At 39.2% G+C, this 26,339-nt stretch overlaps 1 protein-coding gene across 2 annotated transcripts in view; it reads right to left on the bottom strand.

Moving 5' to 3' along the window:
- pag1 (phosphoprotein membrane anchor with glycosphingolipid microdomains 1) overlaps window positions 1–26,339 on the bottom strand; it is a 54,467-nt gene that overhangs the window by 7,291 nt on the left and 20,837 nt on the right. For both annotated transcript variants that reach the window (XM_055053917.1, XM_055053918.1), the window contains exons 3-8: window positions 12,020–12,056; window positions 9,973–10,204; window positions 8,099–8,156; window positions 5,219–5,315; window positions 3,805–3,974; window positions 3,208–3,642 (exon numbers count right to left, since the gene is read on the bottom strand). In XM_055053917.1, coding sequence (XP_054909892.1) covers window positions 3,208–3,642; window positions 3,805–3,974; window positions 5,219–5,315; window positions 8,099–8,156; window positions 9,973–10,160 — 948 coding nt within the window. In that variant the 5' untranslated portion in view covers window positions 10,161–10,204; window positions 12,020–12,056. The remainder of the gene's footprint in view (window positions 1–3,207; window positions 3,643–3,804; window positions 3,975–5,218; window positions 5,316–8,098; window positions 8,157–9,972; window positions 10,205–12,019; window positions 12,057–26,339) is intronic.

Raw genomic sequence — 26,339 nt, 5'->3', positions numbered from 1 at the left:
AAACTCAGAGTAAGATTACACTGATGAATTAAAAGCATACATTTATTTAAGGGCTTTTTGCTCCTCTCTACCTGGAGTGCTGATAAGTGAGGTTGACACTTTAAGACAGGCTGCTCAACAAATCAGCCACCTGATCGGAGATATTTACATAACGACCTTCCAGTGTTTCTACAGATGACTTGTGTGTCAGCATGTCTGTGTGTAATAAGAGGATCCAGACAGATAAGGAGTTTCTATGGCCCAGATCATCCATCACGAAGTCTGGGTGACTGACAGCGACGGGGTCCGAGGAGCCGGTCACCAACACTCACAAAAACACAAGAATACCCGGTTCTGACAAGACGAATGACAGTCGCACATGGGTGTAAACCACAGGGAGCGGCAAGCATTCACTGTTAACCTTACATTAGCCTGTGGCTTCTATGCAGCAGAATATATGTAAACACACATGCTCTGCTGTCTGCGTGTGAGATATTAGGGGGATCGGAGAAGCAAAACTCATGTGGCTGCAGCCATTTGTTAGAGGTTGGATGAAAGATAATATTTTTAGCTATGTGTGTGTATGCGTGTACACGGTGTTGCTAGTATATAGAAGAAATGGAAATATACAGAAGCTTGCTTGTTCAGGGTTTATCAGTAATCTGGTAAAGGAGAGGGATTATTTCCTGCTGTCTAATGATTAACACATTGACTTCCACACAACAATTAACAGACAAGTTGGAATATCAACTCATATATATCATATAAAAAGCTTAAGATAATGTGAATAGATGATCCAGTCATTAAATGTTCTCTGAGCTCTAACCTACTAACAGACTTAATAGAGTGAATGTCTTTTTCCTAAGGACTTTAAGATATAAAGATCAGTATCCATTCTTTCCACTGCTGCATTTAGAACATATTTTAAAATGAATTTAATAAAGAACAAAAAAAGTATGTCAAATGCTTTTATTCTGAAACGTCAAAGAATAATAAACGATGTTTTTCCACTCCGACAATAATGCCCACTAGATTGAGAAAATAATAAACAAAGTTGCAAACAAATCACCAGCAACAAACTACTAAATCTTGGTAAATACATAATAAAAAAAAGCTTACACAAATGGTTATAAAATGATTTTTTTGAACCACACTGGGCAATATCTTTGAGAAAAACTGTGCTGCTACTGACAATCGAGAGGCCACATAGGCGGCACATTTTAGATCTTCAGAGCAGGAATTAAATTAGTTGACAGACTGCCATACCACTGATTACTGTGATGTTTCCCACCTCGCAGCAGGAATCGAGGTAATGGAAAAAAAAAAAAAAAAAAAAAAAAGACACCTACAAACTAGGTTTGTTGGTGATGCAGGTCTAACAAACAAGCTGCAAAATATCACTGCATCAAACTAACTGTATATTCAGTATTGATTCTCTATGTAGGTTTAATGTGAACCTCAAACATGCTGTAATAAATTTTTTAACATGTTACAGAGGACTGTATTTCTGTTTCTTCAGAATGTGGATGGATAGCAGAACAGCATCTGGGGGGGTTTTATTTTCAGCTGCTTCAACATTTAGACTTAAATAAATAAATTTGAAGATTAAATTCAAAATAAAAGTCTTGAAATTAAGGGAACACCGGGGGCTTAAATCAAATGTTTTATAATTTCTATGGAGAATAACATTTAGACTGCATGGATTACACACTTATCAAAATAAACTAGATGTATAATATAGGTATTTTTTCACCCCTAAAGCAACACTGGTGTAGGTTAAACTTTTAACAGAAATGTCTTATGAAACTTCATGGTTGCATAGCAATGGAGATGATCACTTTTTGGTATCGCTCTAGATGCAGGTTACATTTCACTTCCATCAGAACTTGACAAAATACTGTGATTTTTTTCAAAGATTAGTTTCACAGCTGAAGCAGTAACAAATAAATGTAGCTTTTCTTTACAAAGTGTTGAACCACATCATCCGGTTAAACAGGGGGAAGGGGAAGAAATGTGAATAAAGATGAAAGCAAACACATATAACTCCAGGGGAGAGTTTTTAAATAAGAAAAGTTGCCTCATCAAGCAGTTTTTCTGTGATGAGCTTGTTAATGTGATGTGATGTTGGCCTGCCAAAGGCAGCTTCCTGAGAGCAGCTCTACTTTGCTCAGCTCCTGACACGACAGCGATGTTTATCAGTGCTCACCTCTCCAATCATTCCCATCTCATCTGCTTCTCTTATACCTGCTCCTCTTTGCTGCCATTTTTTCCCTTATCGTCCCACCATCTTCACTACTTTTCACTCGTTGCTACAGAGGACTTCATCTGTATGCTGTTGCGTTTTCCTTCTTCACGTTTCTCGCTTTCTATCCTACCATCTCTCACCCCGAGCCCTCGACTCTTTCTCCTTAATGCCTTCCAATCCTTTCAGAGCCTTTCTGAGTAAATCTCGCCATCACCATCTCTACTTCATCTGTCTTCTCCTGCTTTTCTAACTCCAGCCGCTGATCATCAAAGTTCTTTGTTTCACTCTTTGTGGCACTGAATATATAAGCTCATTGATGGTCATCCTGAAGAATACTGTTCTCAAAATAGTATTTTTTTTAAACTATGTGTGCAAAGGTTTTCACATACCTTCATTTATTTTTCATATTTTCTTAACAACCACCAACTAAGCTTCAATAAATGCCAAGTCACACAAGTATTGAGATCACCTTTAAAGACTCCAAAACATTTTAGATTTATGTGTTAGTTCATCCACCAGAAGGATTGCAATTTTGAAATTCAGTCTGGGATTCGGTGGTTTGGAGGAAATTATGGTGCAGTCCAAGGTTAGACAGAAATTCAACCATGAGCCTGTGGCTAAACTTGAAATAGATTGGTTACTGAAATTCCGACTAAACTTCAGGTGTGTGTGAAAAATGGGCTAAATGAAACAAAAGGTGTTTAAAAAGAATTGAGGAGACTAAATACAAATGCACGCCACAATTTTTCAGATTGTTTCCACACAAAAAAAAAAAACAATGAACCCCACAAAATTATAAGCTTCATGAGTTGTTCCATCACATAAAATCCTGAAAAAATGCAATAGAGCTTGCATTGCTTTCTAATTTGACATAATAGTTCAGGTGGTATTGATACATTTGTAAAGCTCTGCTCATAAAAGTGACAATCAGTTTTTACATTTGAAATGTAAAATCATCTGTTGGTGTGCAACAAATTCCTCACCTCTCCATTGTCCAGCCCAGACCGTTCCACACCATTCATCACCGCTGCCTGGTTGTCGTTTTCATCGAGAACCTTCTTCGGTACAGGCGGCGGCGGCGGCTCCTCCTCTGGCTCCTCCTCAGGTTTGCGTGAGCGAATGGCGCCGTTATCGGAGCGCCTTTTGGCCTCCATGTCAGCGCTGTGTCGGCTTTTCTTTCGCAGGTCAACAGAAGCATACTCGACCCCTTCGCTCAGCGGCACCCGCTCTGGGGTGCAGGGGCTGGGGTGGCCGTTGACGAGGGTGGGAGGTTGAGGTGGAGGTTCATCGGGGCTCGGCTGGACGGTACCGTTGGCAAGGCAAGGCTGTACTGAGGTGTCTTTGATCTCCTTGACAGTCTCGTAGAGAGAGTCCTCAACACTGACGTCGCGGGATGCCACCTCCATCTCCTTCACCACCTGGACACCACAGAGGCAGACTTGTCACTTTGCTGTGAGTTACAAAGCAACACACATTCTTCTGGGTTTCTCATTGCAACGTCATTTAATTCACCAGTACCAGAAGCACATTCAGCATCAGACATAATAAAGACACAATGTAAGGTGACTTTAAATGCCGACCTCATAAGTGCTGTCTCCTGAGGCTGGGGGTCTGTCCTCCATGGGGGCACTGCCAGGAGGGAGGCTGGGAAGCTCTCTGTCCTGAGGACACTTAGAGGACCTGAGCTCTGATTGGCTGGAGATCAGCTCCTCAGACAACTGAGGGCTGGTGTCTTGTGTGTCTGAGAGGACTGTCGAAGGAAGAGACAGAGGCTGCATTTTTATTCTGTTGCATCTTGAATTCATTTCATTTTCGGTCACTTTACAACATACTTTAACCGACAGCAATCAGGTGTAACATTATGATCCTTAAAGTGTGTGGTCCCTTTTTTACTGACAAAACAGGACCCCCCACTGAACCACCAAAAGGTAAGCTATTCTGTAAAGATTTCAGTAGTCAATCCTTAAACAGGGGTGTGAAACTTATTTCCATTTTGGCCTCATAAACAGCTATGGTGAGCCAGATTTAATAATGTTTCAACCCCACTGGCAATGAGTTTGTCAGATGTGCTTTAAGTACTGAAAGCTACTAATAATAATGCATCTCTGCTTTGTTCATTCCCCCACACTCTGAGCAGCTTCTCTATCCCTGCTGGAGAAAAGCATTCACACAGCAAGATGCATGTTTTAAAACCCTAAATTTTAGTCTAATCTGACCAAAGCACTTTTCACACATTTACTGATGCCAACATGGCTTGTGGAAAATTCCAGTGGAAGATCATGTTGGCTTTCTTTCTATAATTCAACAAGCTTTGCTATTCCTCCAAAACTGCCAGATTTGTGTCGTGCACAACAACAGATTATCCTACCTGAGCTATGGATCTCTGCAGCTCTGCCAAAGCTGCAGATTAATGCTCTCTTTGCCTAGTCACCAGTGATGTCTGTGTGTTACTGCTTTCTTTTGTAATTTAATTTTTATTTCCTCTACGAGTCTTGGGGAGTGACCACCGTTTCTATGCGACATTTATCAGGAGGGACAAAAATGTAAACAATGGAGGGAGGAAATGCACATTTTGTTGCAGGAAAAACAGGAACTATTTTGAGTTTTGCTCGCCAAGTCTTTTTCAAGGTGTAATCAGTAATCCGATTACTCACTCAGTTAAGGTCAATGGTAATGTCTGAGTATGAAGTTTTGCCTTTCTTTAGAAATATTAAAGAATCTCTAAAAGCTTCTTTGAAGTGAAACAAAACACTTTTTAGATGTTTAATTGTACAGAAATTCTTAAGGATAGATCATTTTCCTTCTACTTGTAAGCTGTGATCTACACTTTCTTAAATTCATTAAAAACTAAAATGTGTTGTGTGTTGCTTTAATGTGAGAAAATGGGAAAAGATTTATGGGGTATTAATACTTTTACAAGGTTCCATAGATGTACTGAGCAACAGCATCCAGACATGATGGCTAACAGCACTGAGGCTGTGTGTCTCTGCTTACTTGTACCGCTGGTTAGAGGACCATTGTGAGAGCTGCTGACTGCTGCGTCAGTCACTGGACTGTCTGCTGATTGGCTGACCATCTCCTTCTCCGACACCTGCACAACAAAGGATGAGATGTTTGTTACTGCAGAAAGACAGCTCACCTCGCTGCTGAGCAAAAATCAATCTGGGCTCGTCCCCACTCGGAAAAAATGGTTGACTTTCACACATCTGCGCAATGCAGAATAAAGAGAAGCAGACTGCTATAAAGATTCTCCAGCTTTCTGGATATTTCTCTCATATTTGCAGCACTAATTCATTTTTTCATGCTTCCCTGCCTCTGTATCTCAGCTTCTCTGAGCTATTCTGGTCACACTACTTTAAGTTCATTATCTAAACATTATTCATGCCTAATTAAGGATTCATTTTTCTTGATTACCAAGAAAAGACTTCTATAGATAGTTAAAATTTTTTGTTTGCATAAAAAACAAAGGAAAATTCTAACTTAATCAGGCGTGTTGCATGTATGGGACTTGCATTATGACAAATCATCAGCATCTGGCATGTTTTAAAATAAACATGACCAAAAAAATCTCAGATGGACGCATTTTCTTTCATGTTTTTCTTTGATCTAAAATCGACCGCGTTAAGAAGATTATAAAAAGTTCATCCAAGAAGAGTAAGCCACACAAAAATCTGTTGCCCTGCTTTACCAAACTTCCTTCCACAAAAACCTCAGTGACAATATCTCTGAAACTGGCAAGTTGTCACTGTTGCACAAGTGTTGACATCCTGTTCTTGCACCTAAATATGAGCACCTTCCAGCAACATCATGCAAGCCTGTAAAAGTCAACATCTCTATTTAGCCCTCATGAGAAGTTTGCCTCCACCATTTCCATCTCCAAATAACAGTTGCAGATAAGTACACCTTTCATCACAGGATGTGGCATGCCGCTCTTAAAACAGAGATGAGATATGTTGACATGCAGTTTGCGCAAACTCTCTTGTTTCTGTAGATCCTCCGTTAAAGAGTTCAGAAAATGTGAAAACATCACCAAAAGGTGTCAATCTTGACAGTTCTTTGTTTTCATTCTGTGTGTGAAAGGAGGAGGGTGCAAAAGAAGCTCTACATCCCCATCTAGTGGACATACACTCTAACAGCTGCCGGTTTCAATGATGTAATGTTTTAACTGTTTTATAACCCCAACATTTTTCATGTGGTCTTGCCATTGTTTGTCCTCTTAAGATAAAAAAAAACAATGCCATTTAAAAAAAAACAATCATATTTTCAGTTATATCGCTGATAAAAGTCGTCTACAGTATTTGGTAAAAAATGTCAGGTTTTGTTGGACCTCTTTGTAATGGTCTGTTTCATTTCTTGTGTCTAATAGAACCTACTGCAGACTAAATGAAAGAGAAATTGTCCTTAGTGTAGTAAGAGAGAACCTTCAAATGTATTAAGAGCGATTCAATGCAGAGAGATTGCAGGTGACAGAGGAAAAGCGCGTCATGCTCACAGACAAAGACCCCCATTTACCCTGCCAGGCTTTGACATGGTCCGTCATACAAATGGGCACCTCTTGTAACAATCTGGCAAGCTGGTAAACTATGTTTGTGCCCAAGGTTGGAGTAAAGATATCAATCAAATACAAAAAGGACTCTGCTGGATGTTCTCACAGAGGACTGCATGCGACAGACTGATGCAGACGATAAAACCACTGAATGAGAGACAATAAGAGAGCAAGAGGACGTAGTTCAGGCTGTAAAAACTGGAGATTTGTCAGGTCTAATAGTGTTTTGATTACTGGGATATGACTGTTCATTTATTTGGTAATTAGCATCCAATAACTGATGTAGTGTTAAAGAGAACACCAGTTCATTATTAGTCAAGAAACAATTGCCCAAAGTCACCTTAATAAATACTCTATAATTCTTTTAAGTATCACAGAATTGAGAGATTTTAAAACAGTAAAGAAATCTGGAAATGCCAGTGAAAATTTACCCAGGTTCTCTCTTCATACTGTAGAGTCAGACATTATTGTAGAAATGTTTCACAATAATTTTGCCTTTAACTTTGGTTTCATTTGTTTTTCTTCTCATTGAAAGTATATCTCATTGTGTTTGTCTTTAGCAGCATCTCTTTCTTGGAAACTTGTGAAGTTACCACAACCATTATTTTCATGTTCCGAGATCATTTTTCTCCCATTGAAAGTCATCTTTGACCATTGTTTACAAATTAACTGTGCTTCTTTTTGTGATGATAAAACTATCGTAACAATTAGCTATGTCTTCTCTATTGTTGTTCGCATTGAAAGTACATTAGATGAGTTTTTGGTATGTAGCTACGTCTCTTTCAAGGAAGAAGTCATTGGCTACACTTGAACTACTTTTAATGCTTCCTCTCTTGAGTTTTCCCACAGAAAGCACTTTGCCTCGCAGTTAGCTGTGTTTTCCTCACTGAATGAAGCCCAGGCAAAGCAATCAATATTGTTAACTATTTCTCTTTCCATGGAAAAATCAACCTGGTTCTTCATATGGTCTGCCTCTGCTGGAAGTTTTCTCCTGCTAAAAGGGAGCGTCGAGACAGACTCACTGCAAAGACAACAATCAGCTGGACTCTCTCAGACAAACATTCTTTAATTAATTTTTTTTTTTTTTTTTACCGGCTAACTTTTTTATATTCAACTGAATTTGATTTTGTTTTAATCAAGTTTGAATAGAACTAGGCTAATTATTTGCCAAACATTAAGAATAACTGATTAACCAATGAGCACAAGATACCTTAGTTTGTTCTAATATGTTAAGAATGAGTGGGGAAAAGCAAAACACTGATGCAAGAACATCTATCTTACTTAGTATTAGTACTAAAACGCGGTAAAAACCCTGTGATCCCACTTACTCCATTTACAAGGTTTTCTTGGTCTCCCGTTGTGGTTCCATTTATTACTTTCTTTTGCCTGAAAGAGAGAAATATAAAAAAAAAAAAACAATACAGGGATAAGTGCACCGGAGAACTGTGAGTTTCATTGTTTTGACTATCACACATGATCAAATAACAGATTTGGTTTAAAAAGCTTCAGCCTCTAATGTGTACACTGCTAACCAGGAATGCAAGGACTTTGTCCTTCAGGTAAAAAAAAAAACACCCTCTTTGTTCACTTTGTAAGGTCTGCTGGTGCAATCTGATGCAATCCAGTGTAACGGACCTGCCAGGATTCTTTAAACAAAGCCTGTGGGCTTCTGTCTGACATGGAGGGGCTCTGAGAACAGACACAACAATGAAGGTACCATGATAGGTATATGGAAAACTACAAAACCTACATGACAATGAACTGAACACACATAGAAACAGGAAAAATATTATAGACATGATTGAGAGCGGTACAAAAATATACATCGCCTAAAGAATGTACATGTGCATCTCAATTCATCAGAATTTTATCAAAACGTTGATTTCAGTAATTCATTTGTTACTACTGAGCATTTTTTGTAAAAACAAAACATTGCATCAAACATTGTATGAGTATTCTCTTATTTCTTTGATGTATTATTCACTAAATGTGGCGTTTTCACCACACTGTGCATGCTGTGAATCTGCACAATATTTAATCTTCAATTTTTAACTGAATTAAAAGAAATTAATTATTCACAATCATTTTCTGATTTATTCAGATGCACCTGTGAAGGTGTCCATTAGTGATGCGCTGCTATGCTGAAACGATTCCTCGAGTGATTCGAGCATCTCAATTACTAAAATGCCTCGAGGAAAAGGCATCTGCCCCGAAGTTTCGTTAAATTTGTTTTATCATTTAGCGCACCGTTTTCCGGCTGCGTTATTATTTGCGTTTCGCAGAAAGCTAACTGTTAGACAGACTGAACATGGCAGACGACTGCGCATTAGATGATCAACCTGAGCGTAGCTTTACAGACGAACTGGAAAATTTATGTCATATCATCCCAGTCTTAACAAATGGGTGGCGGCACGTAGCTGGTAGATGTTTCTGTGTGTGACGAACGAAGGTGTCAAATCCCACCGCTAACATGAACACAAAAGCTATAAATGGCACGGCAAGGTGAGAGTTCATCTATTAAATTGGCTAAAGATGAATACATACACCAAACGCTGCAGAATAGATATTTTTTTATGATTTATAAGTCTGTCTCTTTATTATTAAATTGCATATTAGATTTTTGTGCAACTTCTCTTCTCTTTACTAAATCACTGAAAAGTTATTGCTAAAATTTGAAAAATTGGACTGATGTTGACATGCAATAGTAACACTGCTGTTATGTTAGATTTACCAATGTTTCATTTGATCTTTTCTTATTCATAATACTCGATTAATCGTAAGAATAACCGATAGATTACTCGATTACTAAAAAGTTGGTTTACAATAGTAGCCCTATGCTATAATTAATAGCAATTTGCTTCCAAAGGTGGATCTTTAAGCAGTTGAAACACATTACACTGTTAAAAAAAAAAGTATATATTATTTGCAACAATACTGAAAGAGTTTGCACTATAACTGGTTAAAAATAAATGTGATAAACTTTTGTGACAAGAATTTAAACACCAGGCCTTGGTTAAAAGATGCAACTTGTAGTACAAGTTCTAATCTGACGCATCTTGCAAAATTAAACATTTTTTATGAATTTATTTGATCATGTTTTCATTTGAGGTTATCCAGCGCCACTTCTTGGCCTTAGAGTCATATTTCTGAACAACAGGAAAAGCACAGCAGAGGACTCATGTTGTTGTGCGATGCGGCTCACCCCCGACAGCTGGTGCACAGACCGAGCAGCGCAGAGAGCAGCAACAAGCCGGTGACGATGCTGAGTGTGACGACCAACACCAGCTGCTCACTCTGCGGCCAGTACGCGGCGCCGGTGGCAGCTGCCGTCCCCGACCCAACGACTCCCGCCTCCGAAAGCCACCGCACTCCAGTCAGCACCGGAGCCATGATACATCACACAGTGTGGGCAGAGGACATCGGACAGGTACCAGCTAGGAAAACACAAGCAAAATACAAACACAGTTGAGAACAAGTTCAGCTGGAGCCAGGTTCAGAAATCCTCCCAAATGGTTCAAACTGTGATGACTTGTTGCTTCGACTCCAGAAAAGGTGAGAGTGAAGAGAGAAAAAAAACATTATTGTCATTCAAACAAGACCTAAGCTTTCTTACTGGAAATGAGACGAGCATCACCCAAAGATAAAAGAATGCAAAACAAACGCCAATTCGAGTAAACAGCGACTGTTTCCACAGCAACCACCAGATGCCATCTTAATGTTGACCAAGCAAAGTTCAGAGACTTTTCTAAATGCTACTGCTATTTATTTCCTCCTACCACCAAATAAATATCTTGAATTTAATTGTTGTCAATTTCTAAATTATGCGACTGTAAAACAAGAGAGAGGAAAAGATAGTTCTTACAGATCATTACCAGAAGTGCCAGAAAGTGAGAAGGCTCAGAGTCAAGCGGTTTTGTTGTGAAAACTGAATCAAACACAGAGCTGTTAAAGTTTGACCAAAATATCAAACTGTTAATAGTATCATTAACTTAAAATCCTGCCTGAAACGTTGACTCAAGTAAACTAAACTAACCGTACAGCTGTTTGTTTTTCTCTGTTTTGGAGACTGGAAGCCATAAACTCAGAATGTTTATGGCTACCAGGTACCAGCTGGGAAAACACAAGCTAAATACAAACAGTTGAGTTCAAGTTCAGCTGGAGCCAGATTCAAAAAATCCCCCCAAATGGTTCAAACTGTGATGAAAAAACACTTAGCAAAAACACATTTTAATAAGATTTGAGTGTGGTTATGTGGCTCAGTTTGCAAAATATTTACAAAGATTCTTTAGACAAGGCCACAACATCACACTACAGTATTGTGGTCTGACTGCACAGACATAAACTTGATCAAAATAAAGACATCTTCATGTCTTCCTTTGAAAGTGACCTTTATTTTGAGACTAAACCCCTCAGCTCATCACTTCAACTGCATGCTGGTTATATCTGGATATGACCAGCAGGTGGCAGGGCAGAGCAGAGAACGGCTGCAGTGCAGTCTGCTGCAGTGACCCCCCTCTATACAGAGCCTCCATAGCCAGCATGTGGGCTCTGCGCACAGCATCAGAAAGCTCCTCACGTCTCTGTCTAACAGCTAAAGTTAGGCTTCACTGAACTGATGGAACCCCCCGATGTTATCACAGATGATTCATGGGTGATGTGGAAAGTAGGTGGGTTCAGGGGGGGGGGACACGGCAGGGGGAGGTGGTGGAAAATGTTTGAGCCTCAAGAAATGTCAAACAAATATATGTGGAGAGGGCTGGTATGTAACCCAGAGTGAGTGTGCTTTGTGGGTTCACAAGGGTGCAGAGATACAAAGGAGGCCGATGAGCAAGAACTGCACAAAGTTAGGAGTGTTTAGTTCCTGCATATTTGCCTGCTTTGGCATTTTCATTCAAAGACAGCCACATCAGAGATGTTGCAAGGAAAACTGTAGAAATCCAGCTCTGTAGTTTGCATGAGCCAAACTCCCGCCAAACAGTGTGTACAGAATGGACGCATGTTGTTACAGGACTGAACAACTTCTTTGTCTCTGGCCGTCTTATGCTAATGTGTCCTGGGAGCGTAGGAGCTGTGGACTCAGTTCTACCAGGCGAGAAAGTTTTGTGTTGAGCTGCAGAAGTCAAATTACATTTCTTCCACAAAGGATGTCGAGGGGTTTCTGTTTTGGTTACAGGAGATGAGTTTCTCTTGATAGAAACACACCGGGATTTCTGTGCGAGTGCCTGTTGAGGAGGAGGAAACAGCCTTACCTCGACACTGTGGATGATTAGCCAGGGACGGCCTCGCCTGGAAGAGAGCAGATAAAAATTAGAAGGAGGTAGGGAAGGTTATTACCTGAGGGAGTGGGGATTGGCTTTTTGTGGGAGAGAGTATCAGTGATGGTAGACAGGAAAGCCGTGTAAGTCGGGGGGTAATGAGGGAATTTGTGAGCAAATGCCTAAAAGCTCTGGTTCGCACACACAGGTGCATCTCAAACATGATTTTCTTTCAGTAATTCAATATGAAACGGGAAATTTAGATGCATATTTATTACACACAGACCCTTTCTGGTTGTGAATTTTGATAACCATAGCTTACAACTAAGAGGAATTCAAAACCAACTTTTCTTTGCATAAGACACAAAAAAAGGGTTTTAATACAGAAACATAATGACCATGTTATGACCTACAAAATCTTGTGGGAGAATGCTGACTCGACTACCTCTGCAAGAACAGTAAAGTCATAGCTAAAGGTGGCTGATCATAATAACGGAAAGTTAAATGGAAAAAACGAAAAAACTTCATAAAAAGTTCAAAGCAGATGGCGCACATTTGCATTCTGAACTGAAGTCACAACCATAAATCCTTCTTTTATTTCCTCCATTTATGTAGATCCTATGAGATCAGAGATTGTGTGTGCTTTCTAAACATTCAGCAAGAATCACAGAACCAAAGGGGCGTGGCTTACGATTCACAGTATTTACCTGAGCAATGTAAGGTGTGCATAGCAGACCTCATTCAGACTTCAAGCAAACTCAAGATGCAACATCCTTTGAACTGATGCAGTAATTCATGCAAAAGGAGCCCCAACCATCTTGTACAATACTAGAAAATGAATTTACATGGTAGTTTTCTTATAACAGCCACTCAAAGCAGATGACACCACAGAGACGTTCACCCGACTGCATTTCACAAACTCAAAGATTCATCGATTGAATCCATAACTAAGTGAACATTTGGAATATATCCGCCTGTGTGTAATCTATCAGCCAGTTTCAATTTTTACAGTGAATTACTGAAACTCGTTTGATTAATATCTACTGAAATGCAGTCTGATTGAGCCACATAAAAGCAGTACAACATGCTCCAATGTGTAGAACAGATGGGGAACAACTATATTGATCAGCCATGTAACTGAGAAGATAATGACTAAGTGACATCATAGCTCAACAGTATCCTGTAACACATCATAACTGATATGAGGATTCTCACATCAAATCCCTAAGAGTTCAGTAGTTAAGTCAATAAAGCGAGCAGGACACAGTGATCTTTCATTCCTGCTTTAAAAAAAGAAAACTCCCCGGCAATCTGTCAGACCGGAATAATAATAATAATAAAAGAAATTCCTCCCTTGACATCTAGCCGACTCCTGTCCAGGTGTCACTATCTGGCAACTGTGTGCCGGTCCGCTTGTGTCTCGGCTGGCGCTCAAACCAGAATAATTACCGGCAGCCACGGTGCGGCGTCACCATGGCAACATTGCCTCTTACCCAACATCACTATTTATGGCGGCACACGGGGAAGAAGAAGGGGGACAAAACATCAAGAGAGATGTTTTAAAAGCAACTTGTGGATGATTAGGCTGCAGGTGGTGGTTTTTATTTGTTTGATAAGGAAACTCTGAACTCCACCAGCAGAGTTCAGACTGGAAAGAATTCAGATCCTGCAAAGCATATAATAGGAAAAAAATGACCACTCTGTGACATTAAACACTGTAGAAAGCAAAAAAAAAAAAAAAAAAAAGCTACAATCTGTAGTTTTTAGTATGCCTAAGAAATTCTGAGTGTCTCAAGCTGAGGGTATAATTAATTGAAATTCTGACATAAAAACAGAAAACATTTTGTGACTCTGAGAAATGACTCATTTTAAGCCAATCCTAATCAACATCCACAGTAGTTTTTATGCGTGAAAGTGCCTTTCAAAGTGAAAATCTTGTCACATAGAAATTACAATCATGAGAGAGATGTAACTGCATAAATGTTGAATTGTATAATTTTAACAAGTAATGAAAGGAAAAGTGATTTTATTAGATTACTGTTCAGATAACAGTATCTGTAATCTACACAAAAGAATGATTTCTTTTCATACATTTTGTTTACAGTGATAAACAAAAATTATGCATATATGCATAGGTCTGACATATATGGTATGTAAATGTTTGCAACATTTATAGTTGCACACATTGTGTTTGTGGTGGGATGGGTTTGAGTGCTGGTAAATCTTCCAACTTTATTTGTGCTCAGCAGGTTGTTTAATTTAATCCTTTAATGTAATTTTCATTCCATTTACTGATGTTTTTGTATGATTGCAGTTTAAGCAGTTGCACATGACTGAATATCTGTACATTTATTAGTGGAACAGTGCCTGTAATGATTTAATACATGATCAAATCTCAGGGTTTTTTTTTTTTAGGTAATTTTCACTTGGGTTTGTATGAACAGCAAAAAAAAAAAAAAAAAGACAGCCTGGCTGCACAACAGCACTGACCAGGACCAGAGGGCAACTTGGATGGTGGGTGAGAATGATGGGGGAGGGGTGAAGGTGAATTGGGGTGTGCAGCCAACAAAAGGGGAGGAATGACGATGACAATGACGACAATGATGAAGATGACAAAAATAAAGAGGGGAATGAACAAGCAGCACAAATACACCAGGATCACCAGATGTACAGGTGAAGAAAAATGCAAACAAAAACAAAGCAGGAATGAAAACGGAGAGGGAAATTGAAGCCAGTCTGGAAAGCAGAACAAGCACTGATATACAGTAGCCGTAGTGACACATACACCCATCCCTCGGGATGGTCGGTGATTTACTACTCCCTACATTCTGCAGTGCAAAAGCGACCCTGCCCTGATCGAGACACTGTAATCATCCGAATAAACACACAGCACCACAATAAGGCATTCAGAACCAGCAGAGTCTGTCGAATCAGTTCCACAGATTCATTATAATTACAGGAAAAATCTTGAGCAACAAACCTAACAGTCTGGCGTTCAGTCAGAAGCACCATCATGCATGTAATTCAGTTCACTCTAATTTGCTAATCATGCCTCCATGTGTCTTAGGTGTGTGCGTTGGGCAGAGGAAGCGTAATAACAGGTGCTTCTCATCAAGGGACATATCAGTGTTGCTGTGGTAACGCTGGCCAGCCTAAGGGTTATTGGTTTAGAGTGAGAAATTGATCCATCCTCTCTAAATGGGAATATTGAAACTGCATAATTTATAAAGGCTCCCCTCATATTTGCAGCTCTCATTTTACAAATAAATCTGTTGTATTGATACAAAGTAATAAAGTCCTTTGCTTGTACATGCAGATGCAGAAGCAGTGTCTAGCAGCAACATTTATATTGATTGGTGTTTGCCAGTAGGTTTAAAATACAGTCTGCAAGGTTACCCCAAAATAAATGATATTTTGTATATCTACTTTTAAAACGGCGCTGTAAAGTTAACAGTGTGTGCACAGGTTAGCTGGAAGCTCATTAAGAATTCAGTCACCTCCTCCACTGTAAAGTGTAAACCATTGAAAAATAAAAGGCAAAAAGTATGCAGTTCAACCATAGGGAGGCTGTTATGATTTTAAAAACCTATTTGGCCGAGGTGGTGGGACACACCGAGAAAAACCAAGCAAAGGCCAAGGCAACGAAAGGGAAATAATAACATAATTAGTAAAATATATGACCCGTTTCTGCCCGTGAATGTGCACGGTTCCACAACCATAAAGCATAATTGGGAGACTGAACTGCAGGAGTCAATAGCAGGGGACACATGGGAAGAAATATGTGCTGGAGCACAATTAACAACAAATTCTAATACATAGAGAATTCAAATGGAAAATAATAGTCCAGCAATAACTAGTAAAATGGGCCCAACACAATCCAGTTCATGCTGGAGAAACTGCAGGATACAAAATGCAAATCATACGCATATCTTTTGGTCTTGTCCTAAACTAAGTGTATTCTGGGAGGACATTTATGAAGCTCTCAAGGTAATTTTCAGGAGAAATGTTCCAAAAACTCCCTTGGTAGCAGTTTTGGGAGTAATACCCGATTGAATAGACAGGAAGGATGATAGATATATTTTTAAAATCTTACTCACAGCAGCATTGAAATGCATAACTATCAGGTGACCGGAGCCAGGGCCTCCGACATATAACACACGGATACAAAAAGTTTGGGACACTTGTTTGATGGAAGAAGTCACATATTCCCTAAGGCTTCAAAAAACAGTCTTTAATATAAGGTGGAGTTCTGTCATATCGTTATTAATTCAGTGACACTCGCGTGTACTCGTATAATAATTTAAAATACCATGGTGCTTAAAAATGTGGGACCATCTGAACTCAGTGGGATTTAATCGTGTGTTTTGTATTTATTTTATTTTGCTGTTATCTGTCTGTTGATTTCACTCTGTTGTTTGTAGTCATTATTACATTTGTTAGAACATCTGCTGTCTTATCTTCTTTTGTCAAGTTATAATGCAGAAGATATGTCAGTAATGTAATGTAACTGTGGACATATGTTGTTAAAAATAAAGTTGAAAAAAAAGGAAAAAAAGCCAAGCCGACTAGTTGGTTTAGAGAACCTGTGCTGATAACAAAAATTGTATTGGCTTCAACAATTAAATTAAAATTTATGTCTTCCCCTTGGTCCTGTTTAGTAACAAAAAATTTTTTTAAATAATTTGAGAACATCCTCTAAGTTTGTTTGCTAATGAATAACGCCCTAATCCTAACCGTTGAAATCCAAACCAGCTGCAAGATCACGGATCAACCGCATGTCCATTTTCTCCACCGCCAATGACAAAGCTCTTCTCGTCCTCATCATGCTCTGACCTGTCCTGACCTCGCAGGCCTGCTACAGTCCACCGAGGCTCTGTGCATATGTGCAGTGATTGTGTAAACACTTGTGAGCGTCTGTTCAATCTGCCTCCATTTAGAGTCCAACAACCCCATGGGAAAGCCTCATTTCCTGTCTTCCTCTGTTCATTTTTTAAAAGGACATGACTGACCCTGAAGTCCAGCACCAGTTTGTGTTCCAAAACATAACTAAACACAAGCTGCTATATTTATAGTGAATAAAATTGTAATGTAGTTGATGCGCCTCACGGATTGCTCACAATTTACTTCAACCGGAGACTTGTAACTCCTCTTTAGCAAAAAGCTTTTGTTAGCTACATAAACCAAATCATAATTAAATATAATTATCTTGTTTTTCTCTGCTGGAGGAACTTCTCTCACGTGTGCTTTCTACAGTTATTTTTTTGCCAATAACCTTTAAACCATTATCCTTTCGCTCTGAGAAGTTAAATATGTCTAGGGCACTAAGATAACGGGAAGAATAATCACTCTTTCAAACTAAAATTCAGTTCCGCTTTTGTCTTCCCATCTTTAACAACTGTAATAAATAGATGTATTGCAGTTACTCCGTCACATCTTCTAACTTCACCTTTTTTTTTCACACGCTCTTTCGGCTTGAAAAGGGGAAGAACCTCACCAGTGTAAAGAACTTTGCCCATTTGTTATGGTCAGCAAACCTCCACTCAACCTCCACAAACCTCCACAGCTACTGTAAACGCCCATGTCAAACAGAAAGGGGGAAATTCAACTGAGGCAATCACTTGTAAAAATTATCTGTACCACTTGAATCTCTTCATTTTTTGTAACGTTCCAGCCACAGCATTTAATGTATTCTATTTGTGATGGACCAGCGTAAAGTATTTCCTAAATGAACGGGCAGAAAAAGCTGCAAGGATTTTATATATTTTTTTGCATTCAAGCCTCTTTACTCTGTCTAGTGTCTAATGTCTTCAGAGATCACCTGTGTGTCAATTAGTCAGTATAAATTCAGCTAGAAAATATTAGTTAATCCATTAGAGACGAATAAAAGCCCCATAGTGACTTTGGATGAGCTGCAATATGATACAGCTCAGAATTGAGAATTTGTTAACAAAATAACTAAACTAGGTTGCAGGGAGAAAGCCATGCAAGTTCCATTTGTACTTTGCTTGAAGCAATTTAGGAAATAGCAAATGTATTAATGCCAGCCAGTGATGTACAACGACAAACTTTGCAAATGATTTGAGATTTGGGTGAAGGCTCACCTTCCAACCATTCAATGACTCTCTTGTGCAGAACAACCAGACTACTGAACAGTTTCTTCCCCCGGGCCATCAGACTGCTTAACGCCACATAACACCCCTCCACACACTCACAAACCAAATCACCCCCCATGGACATGGTCAATACATGCACTTTAGTTTAGTTTTGTTCACAACACTGAACCTGTGTATTCTATGGCACTTGTATTGTATTTATTTATTTATTGTGTAGTATAAGGTTTTAGCTCTGCTACACTGGTAGCCAAGTAACGACATTTTGTTGTCAAGATTCACCTTGTGTTTTTTTTTGTACAATGACAATAAAGGAAGTCTAAGTCTAACTTAATGCCAGAGATACTTTGATTTAGACCAAACTATATACATGTGTTTAAGTGACCTAGTTCAAGTCCAAAACTTAAATTCAACTGAGAATTTGTGACACATAAATGCACTCTAATTAAACTGAGCAACCAGGCATAACATCCAAATATGTAAATAGAGGCATGGAGCGTGAAAGTAAAAATAACAGCTATTATTAGGATTTGATGAACTGTCATTCATATTGTAAGTATGACCTCTAATAGCGAGATGGAGAGAGAACTGAACTTTGACGATTTCAGACTACCTCTACATTATCCAACAGTGAACATGAGAGCAGTCTGGTTTTCAAGTGATCCTCAACATACAACGTTGTATGTCTCTGGTGAAAGCAAAGGAAAATATGAACTGATCCAGCGTAAGCAGATGCACATCCAGGCACGTGTCCCTGACAAGAATATAGCGGATTTATTTAGCACTGAAACAACTGCATGCATAACATTTCTCCATCATTGTCACCTTGAGATGCAGAATAGCATTAGAGTGAATGAGTAGCAGATACGACCACCTCATTATTCACTGGCGACGGCCTTTATGAGGCGAATAGCTGCAAAGATAAGGGGATTATCAGGGTGAATGGAATGGGATGAAGGATGTTTTGTGTGTGTGTGTGTGAGTGTGTGAGTGTGTGGCTCCAACTGAGGAATCCATGGAGGTAATTCATTGTAAAAGCTGCTGATGAGATGCAACAGATGCATACAGACGAATGAGCTCATTCTCGCTCCAGCTAACACACATGCTTCACTGAGCTGCCATGAGCACAATAAACACTTTCACTGAGGTTGTCAAAAATGAACAAGAAAAAAAAAAGTCTTTAAAGTGTCTCTGCCACACCCAGAGCTGCTGCTTCTCTGGAAATGGCCAAGCGATGGTTCATTTATCTCCCTCCCATGACACCGACCTTTTGGACAAAGGGCACAAGGCAGCAAGGGGATTAATAGAGGTGTGTGAGAATAGGAGCGACTGAAATGGAAATGGGGTCCATCTATACAAGAATCTAATCACAGCAGGAGTGTCTTAATAGATGACCTAGGTGGGCTGAGTAATAGAGGCTCTGCCACTTTCAAACAAAGTGCAAAATGGATTTATTTAAAGTGAATTTCGTTAAACATGTACACTGAATTTCTATCATGCTCCTTCCCCTGTCCTCCTCACATTACCACACTCCATCTTTATAGTTTTCTCGACAGAAAACACTGCATCGTCAGGTAAAGATATGGTAAAATACAGATGCAGTTCTTAAAGATCGAGATGAAGATCCGTCTTCACCTTCACCTAGTTTACAAAACAATGTTTGTTCCAAAATTTATGGCAGCGAGGAGAGAAAGTTATTCACAGCAAAGGGGAAACTCAGGTCTGAAAAAAGGAAGCAAAACCAATTTGAAAAAAAAGAGGAAAAATTATTATTCAAATAAAGTAGTTTAAATAAAGTAACTAGATTTGGAATAACAAAGTGGCTTCTTAATTAGAAGGCCATATGGGTCACAATTTTATTTTCACAAAAAAATCAAAGAGGGGACAAATTCTCTATGCCTTGCTGACAAATCGAGTAAATAATGGATCTGTTTCCTTTTTTTGTTGCATTTTTTTAAAATCAGTATTTAAGGTTTGGAGTCAAGCTCACATGTAGCCATTTGTGGGGAAAAAAATGAGAGGGCCCTGCAGAGAGTGGAGCTGAGAGGCTCGTTCCGATATTTGTGCCCTGTATCCCGGATCAGTGTCAGAGTTTCTGGAGGAACAGCAGCAGAGACTCCTAACTCTGTACACATGACAGAAAACAGGAATGCTAAATCACAATCAGAACCACCAGACCGCTACACAGCTTTCTGGATCAAGATCATGTTATGAACACTGTCTTGTTTTATGTGCTATTTAGTACACAATGAAAAAGAAAATACGAAATTGAATAGCTTGACTGATTGTTCAGTAAAAGAGAGCAGAGCCAGAAATACTGAGGTCAGCCTAGTATTTAGACAGAAAGCTGATGGTGTATAGAAACTTTCAAACTTGACTTGACAAATGAACAAATGATCAGTGTGAAACATTGTCAGGTGGATGGCTCAATTATATCCCCCAAAACACTGTGGACTGAAAAACCCAAACTGCAAAAGCTGCACAATGACCAGAACCTTTCAATGCTGCTCAATGATGTTTTTACAGTGACAGGCTGATAAATGAGACATTAGATCTAATTTACATTACACTCCTGTAAGTTACGACATAATTATGAATCAAGTGACTAGAATAACACAGTGAAAGATTCACTTAAATCTTCTCATGCTGTGACTGCAGCACAATGCTCAGTGTAAAACTTGTTCCCTTTATCTTTTACTCCAGTATTGTTTAGGTTTTATTAACTGTATGCATGTTATTTTTCTAGTTCTGTTATCGTTGGAGTTTTACATAAAGAACCTTCAGCTGGACCATTGTATTGAGGTTCCTCTTCCACATGCTAGTCTGAAAATCACAAAAAACAACTGTATTCCTGAACAACCTGCACTTTTTAGCTTTTGAGTAAGGCAAACAAAGATCAACCGTTTTAGGCACCATTGCTAAAGGTACAACAGGAAGTGGTTGTATGCAATAGATCAAATGCAGCCTTTAAAGTGGTATTAAACCCTCAATAGATTCCTGATACTTGTACTACCTCTTACTTCTCTTGTGGGGTTGTTGTCAGTTCGAGGGGCAGACATAGTTATTTCTGCAATCTTCTGCACCAAACTGTTGCCCTTCTCTTTGCCAGCACCGCTCTTCAACATGAGCAAGAGAGCCAGACCATGTATAATAAACTTACAACATTTCACAATTTCTAGTCACAGAAAGGCAGAGGCTGCAACAGTCCTTTTCAAATCAGTTAATGGGGGTTGGCTCAGCGTGTCCCCGGGGAGAACCGACACCAAATGAAGCAGCTGAATGTGCACCAGAGCAGTAAGAAGAATGCCTGCTGGTGGCAGACAATCTGTTGTCAGTCACACACATATTCACACACAATTATTTAGGATTGCAAACACACTTGAGAGTTTCGCTCAAAACTGCACTGAAAAATGGACTCACGTACACAGAGTCACCGGAATAGAGATGGACCAATTAGCAAGTGACAGACAGAAAGACGGAGGGAGAAAAGCGGGGAGAGAGATGAGAATACATTAAATCACTCAGTGTGCAGCAATTCATCAGAGGCACCTTCACACTCTGACGCTTTCAAGGAAGCTGAGGAGGCCAGCGGCAAATCCATTCAGGTACAGTGGGAGGATAATTTTGGGGAAAATGGAGTGGCATGCTTGCACCTGAATATTGACGCCAAATAAGTAAAGCACAATTCAAGTTTAGCAATAATTTGATTGGGTATGTACAAAATAATGACTATAACCATTTTTACTTCTGCGATAAATCGGAGAGCAGTCTGAGGTTTACCTCACCTCTCACTCTATGACTGCTGGAGATGGGCACCAAAAATATGCAGGTGCAGCCAATGACATTTATATTCACAGTCCTCCGTAAGGTGTAGTTATGTAGTAGTTTCTACTTCTTTGTTGCAGTCTCAACTGCAACAAAGACCTGCAGCACAGCACAAATGTGTAAATGCACAATCAAACTGTTACCACTGAAGGTGGAGATGATAGCAGTGCTGTGTGAACGCAGGAAACATTGAAATGCAGAGTTACAACCCGTTTCCGCCAAGATTAATGAAAGACTCAACGAAGCCCGAACTCAGGAACTCCTAAGTTCATTTTTAATAATAGGAGCACAAAGCAGCTTTTGAAGTTATTCTCATTTTGATGGATTGGTGTTAATAAAGACTTTGGCTTTAACTACTCTTGGTTAACAACAAAAGAGTTTGAGTTTATGTTTATCAAACGAGCTTATTGTATTGACTCCAGAACAGTTAAACATTTACATTAATTTCCTGCTTATAAAAATAGATTTACATTAAAAAGTTGAGCTCATTTGGAGAGTTATATCTCTCTCACTAGATTGATTTTCAAATTGATTATTGTAATTACAGCAGCTAAGAGCATCTTTATTTCATTTTACAGAAAATGTCTTTGGTGATCTACATTCAGCAGGTCATACAATGTTTGATTGCTGTGAGATGGGCAAGTAGGAAACTTCCCGAAGAGTGCCTAAAGTCAAACATCATTATATCACCGCATGTGTGAATCACCTAATGGCCCTGACAACCAAAAGATATCGGACCATTATGGGAACCCGATACATGTTGCTGCACGCAACCATAAGCATGATGAGGTTTTCCTCATAATCACTACGAATCATGTTCAACCACCAGAGAGCCTCCTCAGGATCCCTGATTGAGCACTGTTGTGTGTTTTCAAGGCAATGATCCCTGGTGCTAATTGTTGGCATCTCTCAGAAGAATTTGTCTGACGAAGAAAAGCTGATTTTTTTTGTCTTTAGAGATGCACAGTTGCAGTTTTTTTTTTAAATCCATTCTCAGATATAATACAATAGATGCCCTCTAAAGTAATAATTTGAAGACAAATTCTGTTTTAGTCGGCTGCAGATTAAAAAGGCAGATAGAAAGGGCAGCCAGTTTACTTTCAGCTTAGAAGGCAAGGCTCATGAGAGCATTGAGGAGGAATTAACTGTATGCACAGGGTCAGAGAGAAGATTGATAGTTTTCTCTTAAGCTGCTTCAGTACAAAAATAAAACATGAAATCCCCTCACTTCTAACAACAATCTTGTTGTATAAGACTTCCTAGATGTCAACGGGATGTGATATAAGGAGAGATCAGAAAACAAAATCCATTAGACTAAACTAAGCCTAAGTATTGCAAAAGCAGCATACTTTGACATTAAAGTAGAGTTATTTTACTTTTAAAACATAATTTAGGATGTCTATGTTTACGTAAACGCTCCAAGGGAAAACTTAAATATCAAACATAAATGCATAAAACAGAGTATGAACCTTTTTGGCCACAGAAGCCAAAGGAATGAGACATCAGAGAGGGCAAGTTTCCCACTGGAGTCAGTGGAATGTAAACAGGCCACCCGCATGCATAGTTTCAAGCTGATTCTTTCGAGGTCGTGAGACGAGACCCACATCTGGAAAAAGTTGCCCCTCGGAGCAACGTAGTTTGTTGGGATTGTCCTCTAAGTTTCCTCCTTCTAACCACACGCTGTGATCCAAACAGCCCATTCAGATGCTGCAGGAATGTTGCTGCCTGCTGGGAAAAATGTCAACCTTCAACCTTTTCATTTTTGTAGTAAACATCCTGTGTCTAAAATCCTGTAGATCTACGGGTAAAATGATGCGGATGCATTTTGTCACAGCTGGGAGTATTTAGGTTGAGGATGCAAGAGGTGGTATCATTTACAGGTATCTGTCACAGGAGTTTAATGAAAGTTTCAGTTCTGCTTTACAAATAAAAAAAAAACATCTATAATCCATGAGATATTTGAGTCAAAGTTTGTTTGACGATTCTACATTTTGTAGTTCATAGGCCTAAGATGATCCCGTTGTCAAAAAATAGACTAAAAAGGCTTATTTTTAGTCTATTTAGAATAAGGGTTAAACTCAAAATGTTATTAAGAACCACTATTCAGTGTGGAACAGAGATGGACAATCTTTCCAAAAGGCTGTGTAAGCAACGGCATGCAAATCTTTAAAATGGGCTGGAGTCTCTTAAGACTCAATCACTAAAGACTCTTTTAGCCAGAACTTCAGGTTAGAGCTGAAAGGAAACTCCAAAACCGATGCTAACTTTCAAGTCTTTTTAAAATGTTTGCATTTTTTTTAAGACTTCATTGTTGTTTTTCAGGTATTAATCTTTCGATCTTTCAATAACACATAATTATCAAGTTTATTTTCAAATTTCCTGTCAACTTTAAACATTCAAAAACACGATGGGTCGCTGGAATGACTGCTGAGCGTCTAGCAGGTTTTCTCTTAGAAATGCTGTTTGCAAATAATAATTATTTTTCTTCCATCTGTTGAGTTTTCAAAATAGTCAATTACCAATAAAAAAAAAATAAATCATTATTCTTTAAGACATCTGAATGTCAACTAGCAACAACAGGTGCTAAGTCCAGAGGAGACTCCTTTTCTCCATTTGTATGCTGGCAGTATCTGGATAGAGCTTTATAAGACAGACTTATCTTTGATATAAAATATCAGAGCATCATTGATAATCCAGCCATCACACTTACAGTTCAACAAATTATCTCGTCTATTATGCATCACCTTGGCACAGATGGGTGGCATCGCAGCCTCTCATTTTGAATCAGTTCTGCTTGTGTTCAAAGAAACCCAGTTTTAATTCTTATCGCTAATGTTGACTCCAGCTGACACCAGAACCCGACTGCTGCCTTCGGCACGTTCACGCTTTACCCTATTGTGGTGCCATTAAGCTTATTGCTCACATGACCACCTGCTCTGAAAAATTACTTTCTGGGTCGTTGCCGGATTATTTCACCACAGCAGTGCAGTCTTGGGGGGCCACAAATAGGTCAACATGGCTTCATATCACAGGGCTCTTACAATACAGCATGCAACAGCAAAAGCCATTGAGATCAACAAAGAGGCCTGTAGCAATTAATTAGCAGGAACAGGGCTAGATAAGTGAAAGCAAATAGTGGCTAATTTCCTGTGTTGTGACTTCTATCTGCCTTGTTTTGTGGATTCGCAGGTTGAAGCTCCCCACCCCCCTTCTGTGACCCCTTGTTGGTACCACAGTTATTGTTCTGCTGATAGGGCCACTAATAAACCATCTGGTTGCAGCTCTTGTTATTGTGGTAAAACTGGCCACAGCTGCTTTAAAAAAAAACATCCCGGTATGCGTTTGAAGCAGTTTTCTCTTTGTTAAAAGCTGCAGGGAGAGAGAACATGCTCATTTCAGCTTCCAGGCCCTTTTATAGTGCATTCTGTCAATAGAGCTGGCCAAGAAGATCCCAAGACTTTAAACAAAAAGAAAGAGGATAGAGGAACATGTGCAGTAATGTATGATAACCACAAGGCATTAGCCATTTCTCTTTGTAATATGAAACACAAAATATAGTCAAGTCTCGTAAGTCATTAAGGCTTTAAGAGTATCTGCCTTATTGATTTCCTTACATCGCTAATTAAAAGAAGACAGGTGAGATGGTTAGCATGATTAAAAACACACTTTGCATGGCTATATTGTGGCTATAATGGTCCATTAAATAGGTAAGAGTGTATCGAATGCCAAGCTCAGAGGCCTTTCATGTGAAGCTCTTTAAAGGTAAGACTAGGAAAGATTGAATTGGATTCATTATCCAACTAAAAACATACAGTACAGTCGTCAAAGGTTTTTACAGAAAGTGACAGAGTTCAAGTGGAAAGGAAGTAAGTAAAAAAGGAGCTGACTGAAGCACCATGAGCTGCTGAGAGGCCCAGTTTAACCCCCAGAGACAGCTCCCGAGTCGCAATCCTTTTGGGAGACTCTACAAACTGTTATATGGTCTGATATGCTTTTTTAGTTTTAATAATAGATATGCGTAGTGACATTTGTGAACAAATACCAAATAAAATCCAATAAAAGCAATTTCTCTATTGCTCTTTTTTATTTGTTTGCTTTTGCTTGTCCATTCACTACCACAAGGCGACAGCAAAGCACCAAGTCGTTTGGAATAAAGCACCAAAAAACACAGTTTGCACTAATAAGCAAAGACAAGATTGGCTGCTGTGGAGGAGTTTTCACTTGTGGTTCGCTCAAGCCTCTTTCACAATACAGTTCAGTCACATCGCCTCTTAAAGCCTCCTCTGGTTAAGCCGGTCTGTTTTATTTTATATGTTCTGCACAGATGTGAGGTTTGCAGAACTACAGAACGTGTTAAAATCAGATAAGCTGGGTCAAAA

This window comes from Poeciliopsis prolifica, unplaced genomic scaffold (assembly GCF_027474105.1).
Source record: "Poeciliopsis prolifica strain line A6 unplaced genomic scaffold, Auburn_PproV2 SCAFFOLD038, whole genome shotgun sequence".
NCBI classification, from domain to species: domain Eukaryota; kingdom Metazoa; phylum Chordata; class Actinopteri; order Cyprinodontiformes; family Poeciliidae; genus Poeciliopsis; species Poeciliopsis prolifica.
Note: the sequence above shows the minus strand (reverse complement) of the source record. Positions and strands in the feature narration are given on the sequence as shown.